The sequence below is a fragment of the Equus asinus genome, chromosome 17, assembly GCF_041296235.1.
Source record: "Equus asinus isolate D_3611 breed Donkey chromosome 17, EquAss-T2T_v2, whole genome shotgun sequence".
NCBI classification, from domain to species: Eukaryota; Metazoa; Chordata; class Mammalia; order Perissodactyla; family Equidae; genus Equus; species Equus asinus.
Window position 1 is genome coordinate 15554759 of NC_091806.1, and position 8134 is coordinate 15562892.

Below are 8134 nucleotides of genomic sequence, written 5' to 3' on the forward strand. Positions count from 1 at the left end.
TTAATATATTTACAAATATATTCACATCAAAGCAAAAGAAAAAAATACTCATAAGTCCTGCAACTTTAGTTTCAGCTACTGGTCACATGATCATACCTGGCACATATAACTGCCTTTTTTCCACAACCTACTCCATGTTCTCTTTAACTTCAGCAAACATCTAGGTTGTTTTGATTTCTTGTCTTATGAAGTGGCCAAAAACTTTATCTTCAAGTATGAATATCATTAGTAGTTCTTTCTATTTGACACTGTTATAGAATTTTATTAAATTTTAAATAATGGATATGAGACTTCTAAAAGGTGCCCCAGAGTCTCTCCTGCATTCCAGGAACACTCCCCACTACACTCAGTGTGTAGCAGCAATCAAATGTTTCCTTCATATTCAAGAAAAATCATGCAAACAGTAGAGAAATCCTTTTTTGCTTATTGATTAAGTAACATGAAGTTCTCAAAGTGAACAGGTAGCAGTCTTGGCATCTGGTTCAATGGAATCATTTTTGTGTTCCTTGTAGGAAGAATTACCTCCATCTATCTGTCTATCTATCTATCTATCTATCTATCTATCCATCTCTGTTTCTCTCTCTTTCTTTTTTTAGGAACAAAGACCAGCAAACCTTAAATTGTGAGGATGGGAAGCAAAATTTTTGTTAGTGAACCATTAAGAAGAATAGTGAGAAATGCTACTCCTTTTCCACGTTTTGATTCCCAGACTCAAAATCCTGGCTATTGGGGAAAAAAGCATCATAGATATAACAGCAGTTTAAAGCACATGCTGCACTCTGGAGAACATGATCCGAGCCCCAGAAAGCGTTGGCTTGACTGGTGGCAAAATGAAGCCTTCAACAAACCTGTAAAGTTTTCAACAAAGTCATGTGCTTTAGGATGATGGGGAATGTTGTAAGACTAAAGAGTTTTTAAGCATAAGCAAATTGTCACGTTTCCTTTGCTGTAAAATGAGCCGCTTGGTTTGAAGCAATGTTATGTGACAGAATATGATGATGAATAAAGAATTCTATAAATCCAAAGACAGTAGTTTTGACAAAAGAATTTTGGTCAAAAATGATAAATCCATATTGAGAGTAACTCATATTCTAGTAAGAATAAAGTACTGATTCTTCCAGATGAATGAAATCAAATGTAATCAATTTGTGAGATGCTGGCTGGACCCTCAGGGAACGTGCCATGTATGTCTGATGATTGTATTCACTATTGGCACATTTGGCGCTGGAGAGTGGCTGTGGCCACGTCAGCCTTGGTGAGTAAAAGCCCTTGTTATTAGCTCTATGCTCCTTCTCCACACCTGATGCCATTATCATTTTAGCCTCATTGAAAAATCTGGAAATGTGTTCCTCATTTTTAGTTCTCTGAAGGGTTTAGGCAAGGTTGATGTTACTCATGTATCAATTGTGTGAATTGTCTAATAAAACTTGAAGCTATCTGAATCTAGGGTTTTCTTAATGGGCAGTTTTTTTTTTTTAAATAACTGCTTAATGGTGGTAGTAATAGAGCTAGAAAGATGGGGAGAGGCAAAGGAAAGCTTTTATAAGGTAAGAATGAGTTGAAGGAAATCATGCAAATACATGAACATAACATAATTGGAGAATAATGAATGGCCTTTCTTCTGACTGGTACATAGGGTACATAGACGAGATTAGTAAGAAAAAGAAAGCACTGTCCTGATAATTTTCAAAGGTATATATAATATATATTTGTATATTTCAAATATACACATACATATACACATTTCTAAAAAGGAAACATAAGCCTTCTGTTATCAAAATTTTCACCTTTCGTAGGCACAATTGATTTCAGATGTTTATTTCTGAATCTGTTAGACCATCATACACTGCTTTTGTGATTCTTTCCCAGCTTTTCAGTACTAGGAATATTCATGTGAATCATCTAGACCAAGTATTTCTGGTAAGGAAACTAAGGAACGGAGAATTTGGATGAATCAAACACTTAGAGATAGTTGGATAAAGAATTGAGTCTAGAAATAGGCTTTATTTCTTTCTACATGGTCCATTTATAGAACAATGTGGGATAATTTGATGAATATGTAGCTATTAATAGAAGGTACTATTTTTTTCTCTTTCTGCCAAATATCCTTGGTTGTACCATCACCACCCTGAAAACAGTGAAAATATCCATCACCCCTTGAAATTTCCTTGTGCTCCTTTTTCATCCCTCGTTTTCACTCCACATCAAGCAACCACTGATATGGATTTTGTCACTATAGATTAGTTTACATTTTATATAATTTTGTGTAAGTAGAATCACACAGTATATACTGTCTCTTAGGTGCCTCCTTCCATTCACCATAATTATTTTGAGATTCATTTCTATTGTTTCATGTTAGTATTCCAATGAATGAATATATCACCATTTGTGTAGCCATTCACCTATTGAGGGATATTTGAATTGTGTTCCTAGTTTTGTGGCTATTAAAAATAAAACTGCTATCACATTCATGTACAAGTCATTATACGAACAAATGATTTACATTCTCTTGGGTAAATACTCAAGAATGAAATAGTTGGATGATAGTGCAACTATATGTATAACATCCTTTGAAATTGTCAAATTGGTTTTCAAATGATATAGTATATTACATACCTGATGGCAGTGCATGTGAGTTTAGGTTCCACAACTTCTTCCTTAATATTTGGTATAAGAAGTATTTTTAATTTTAGCCCATCTAATAGGTATATCATGGTTTCTCACTGTTGCTTTGACTCATATTTACCTAATAACATGATGCTAAGCACATTCTTAAGTGTTAATTGACATTTATATATCTTCTTTGGTGAGGTATATTTTCAAATAATTCCATTTTTTTATTGAGTTGTGTGTTTTCTTATTTTTGACGAGATTCGTTATGTATTCTGGCTACACATTCTTTATCAGAAGTAAGAGTTGCAAGTATTTTCTTCAGTCTATCTATCTATCTATCTGTCATCTATTGATCTAACATCTGTCTCTAACAGTCTACTTACCTATCTATCAGCTATCTATCTTACATAATAGTACATAACAGTAATATCAAATTATCCCAAAAAAGCGTCTGATAATAATAATAAATGTTTCCTGGAAAAAATTATCTCATTACATTCTGTTATCTTTTCTTATATAAACACTATCCCAGAAATACATGGTTTAAAATAGCAACCACTGGGCTATACTCTCTGTTTCCTCATGTTGACTGCGGTCACATGGTGACCTAGATGTTGGTCTAGGCTGTAGGGTCTTTCATAACTGTCTCCAGGATGAGAATGGCTAGAAAGATTGACTCAAGTGCTCCCCTTCCCACTGCATGTAACCTCAGAGTGTGTCAAGTGGTTTTCTAGAAGGTTAGCTGGACTTCCTATGTGGCATCTCATGGCTTTCAGAGACTATCTTCTTAAAGGCTAGATTCAGAAGTGATACACAATATTTCTTCCAATTTCTGTTAGTCAAAGCATTTAAAAGACAAGAAAAATTCAAAAGGGTAATAAATAGACACTCTGTCTCTAAGGAAAGTGTGTAAAGATGTGTACAGTCATCTTTAATGTGCCAAAACTATCATGAGCCCCTTGTAAGACTCTAAAATTCATATTCCAGATTCTTTTATGAATAGCTTTTAACATTTTAATTAAATTCATGAGTGTGTAGCATGTGATCTCTTTTTGCTGTGCATGTACTTAGCAAAGCCATTGAATGTAGCAATACTTGAATAGCACACACATAGAAAGAAGAGTGACAGATATTTTAATCTCAGGTCATTGTGAAAGCAACATTAGCTCTGGGATCTTTGGAGGTAGTCATATCATATCAGATATCAAGATGGTAGACCAAGGTTCAAGAAGTATGGGGAATAACAATGCTATCTCTTGGGAAGTATTTAGGGAGGATGTAAAAGAGAAAATTCCAGTATTTCTCAATTTGCAAAGAACTAGTATGGAAAATCACATACTAAAATTATTTTTAGAAAAACAGTGTAACGCTGCTTTTTTTAGAAAAAGTGTTATCCATGCAAACATGTTTAAGTGAATCATTCTTGTACACATGAGCTTTATTAATGGAAAAAAATCCCCCAATCCAGTGTATTTTTATTCTTTGTTCATCAGCTTCCATTTTTAGTAGTCTGAAGTACTTAACAATAAATATGTAGAAAGCATTTACCTTGAAAAATCCTTGTTTTAGCGACTTCAGGGAATATAAAAAATAACATTGATCTTATTCCTGAAACCTTAAGTGTAATAGAGAAATTCTTATATGAATAAATTAAATATAATTCAAGAAAGAGAGTATTAAGTGTGGAGAATGTGATGGAATCATAAGATGAATGAAATGCATGTAAGTGACATGTGACGAGGGGATGGGGGTAAGAAAATACTTGGAGATGAGAGTGGTCTTGAAAGGTAGCATTAACAGAACGTTCATAGCATCATTATGCATAACAGCCAAAATGTATAAACAAACTAAATCTTCATCAACTGATAAATAAATCAACAAAATGTGTCATATCTATGAAGAAAATATTATTCAGCCATAAAATGCTACAAAATTATGACACTTGCAAAGACGTAGATGAGCTTTGAAAACAAGATGCTGAGTGAAAGAAGCCTGATGCACAAGAAAACCCATATTGTATGATTCTGTTTACATGAGAAGTATAGAATATGGAAACATATACAATCAGAAAGTAGATTAGTGATTGCCAGAAGCTGAGGAGAGGGGATAAAGAGAAGTGACAGCTAATAGTTACGGGTTCCTTATTGGAATGATGAAAAATGTTCTGGAATTAGATAGGGGTAATGGCGGTACAACCTTGTGAATATACTGAAACCCAAAGAAGTATACACGTTAAAGGGTGGACTTATAGTATATGAGTAATATTTAGAAAAAAATAAAAAATATCATTGAAGATTAGTAATATTCATAAACATGGTCATAGATGAGAACGTTTCAAAAATGGAAGAAACAAAATGAACAATAGAAAGGAGGTGGAAAGGATTAAGTAGGGTACTATTTGAATTTCATTGGAGTCTGCTTTGAATACAGAAGGAGGTAGCTGTGAAGCAATCATAAATATCATTTGCAGTTTTTTTCCTAACATAGACCAATTAAGTGACAGTAAGTGAAGCATTAAGACTCAGTCTTTACTGAAATTGTCACTATATTCATGGGGGAATATACAGAACCAGAAATATAATTAATGACATATTTACATAACATCAAAGCCTAAGGGCAACAGCTTCAGAGATTTAAGTCCCAAATGTTACCTGGTAAAATAAAATGTCATCTGCCTATTGTTTAGCTACTGAAGACCTGCTCATCTCAGGTAGGTTCTCAAGTCTCCAAATTTAAAGACTATATGGGGAAAAAGCTTAATTTTTTGGAAAAAAATGAGAGATTTGTAAATGAATCATTTTATGCCTGTTTACTCAGTTTAATAAACTGAAATTTAAGGGCCACAGATGATCTTTTCTTCTCAGGACTGACAGAATTTGACTGAAATTATTAATATTCACTAAATAACATTTTAATCATTTTCTTTTTATCTAGGTTTACTGGAAAGCCTTTTAGCCTTTTATCACTGAGCAAGTACATACATGAATTTAGCTGGGTTTTTTAAATTTTAAAAGTAATTGAGGTACCACATTACAAAAAACAACATGTATGAATAACACCATGTGGACCATATGCCATATTTAGTTAAGTCTAAAAAAAAGTATCCATCACCCACATTCCAATTCTTATATATCAACAAAGACATACACATATGCAAACAGATGACATGACATGCACACATAAATACATGCGTACACAAGGAAGAGAAGCCTATATATCTGAGAAGCATTTATTGTCCCTAGTACTCCTTCCATTTTTTAATATAAAATACTATTTGAAATTCAAAGAGATGCAAATGCATATGTTAAATTCTATTGTTTCAAATTCTTTTTAGCACTCTTCTTTGTTTGGTCAAGAGACTCCTCCTTTCGCACCAGATCACTCCACAAATAGGTAACGAATATTGTGACAAAACAATACCACACTTCTAGAGAAAAGGTCAGTAATGTTTATTTCCTGTCTCACCAAATACTAAAGACAACATAGACCAAGACCAGTAACATAATTTTTTCATTATTATCAGTTAGAGATGCTCATTGCATCTAGAATTAACACAAAATCATTTAAACCAATACTGTTTCTGAAGAACATAACCATGGTAATCATTTTTTTGTGTCCATGTGATTATTTTCGAGCATAGAAAATGGTTCGCCCTGTATCCTAAAATATGGTCTCTCTAACCTTGATGTTTCTTCCGTATCATTTTGGAGATGTAATGAGACCTAAAATCATCCAAATCTCTTCCTTGAGATAAAGAAGGTAATGCTCAGAGAAATTAAAGAGCTTGTACGAAGTCGCATACTTCAGGAATGGCATCTAGGCTTAGCTCAAAGTTTCTCAACTCCTTATTCCAGGTATTTTTTGTTATTATTTTACAGACTGCAATGCCTTTTTAAAGAATGACACATGACCAGGTAATTTTCTGAGTATAAAAAAGACAATTGCAGAAAGAAATTATGGTCTGCCTCATGGATATTTGTGGATGTCCAGAAGAGTTAAACATGCATCTATCCTTTTCTTGATCATTTTCTCAAAAATTTAGACAAGAAAAAGAAGAATGAATAGAGGAAATTGCTCCTCCATGACTGAATTCATTTTTCTTGGAATCACCAACAACACTAGGATGAAAGTAACCCTATTTACCGTGTTTCTGGTTGTTTATCTCGTTAATCTTCTGGCAAATCTTGGAATGCTCATTTTAATTAGAATAAATTCCCAGCTGCACACACCAATGTACTTCTTCCTCAGCCACCTCTCTTTCTGTGACCTCTGCTATTCCACAGCAGTTGGGCCCAAGATGCTGGTGGACTTGTTTGCCAAGAACAGATCAATCCCTTTCTTCGGCTGTGCTCTGCAATTCTTGATCTTCTGTATCTTTGCAGATTCTGAGTGTTTACTGCTGGCAGTGATGGCCTTTGATCGGTACAAGGCCATTAGCAACCCCTTGCTCTATAGAGTCAACATGTCCAGCAGGGTGTGCTCCCTGCTCATGGCCGGGGTTTATCTGGTGGGAACGGCAGATGCTTTGATACACACAACATTAACGTTCCGCTTATGTTTCTGTGGGTCAAATGAGATTAATCATTTCTTCTGTGATTTACCACCACTTTTCATCCTTTCCTGCTCTGATATACAGGTCAATGAGTTGGTGTTATTCACCATTTTTGGCTTCATTGAACTGAGTACCATTTCGGGAGTTCTTATCTCTTATTGCTATATTATCCTGTCAGTCTTGAAGATCCACTCTGCTGAGGGGAGGTTCAAAGCTTTCTCCACCTGCATCTCCCACCTAATCACTGTGGCAATTTTCCAGGGAACTATGCTCTTCATGTATTTCAGGCCAAGCTCTTCCTACTCCCTAGATCAAGACAAAATGTCCTCGTTGTTTTACACCCTTGTGATTCCTGTGTTAAATCCTATAATTTATAGCCTGCGGAACAAGGATGTGAAAAAGGCCCTGGAAAGAATGGAAACTAATAGATGGTTTTAAATACGTAATTTAAATACACACGCACAAACTCATATTGTGGTTGTTGCTTTTGTAAAATTGTATGGCATGATACAAGAGAAGCAAAGGTATCTCAAATACTTTGATTTAATAAAATTAGTATTTGTTTTTCTTTTTTTTTTTTTGAGGAAGATTAGCTCTGAGCTAACTACTGCCAGTCCGCCTCTTTTTGCTGAGGAAGCCTGGCCCTGAGCTAACATCCATGCCCATCTTTATCTACTTTATATGTGGGATGCCTACCACAGCATGGCTTGCCAAGTGGTACCATGTCCGCACCGGGATTCGAACCGGCGAACTACGGGCCCCCGAGAAGTGGAACATGTGAACTTAACCATTGTGCCACCGGGCCAGTCCCTAGTATTTGTTTTAAAGCTCACAGATAATATTCAGTTCCTCAAACATGTCATAGTTCGTGATGTGTCTAGAATTTACATATGATACTCTTTCCTTGTTGAAATCTTTCCTGACTTCCAATTTTGGCAGATATTTATTGATTTGTTTTTTGTTCAAATA

General features: G+C 34.8%; 1 protein-coding gene across 1 annotated transcript; it reads left to right on the forward strand.

Moving 5' to 3' along the window:
• Positions 1 to 439: 439 nt before the first annotated feature.
• LOC106821876 (olfactory receptor 5W2-like) lies at positions 440 to 7603 on the forward strand. Its single transcript, XM_070487194.1, has 2 exons — positions 440 to 453; positions 6661 to 7603. Exons 1-2 carry the CDS (start codon positions 440 to 442, stop codon positions 7601 to 7603), a joined length of 957 nt encoding a protein of 318 aa, XP_070343295.1.
• Positions 7604 to 8134: the final 531 nt, after the last annotated feature.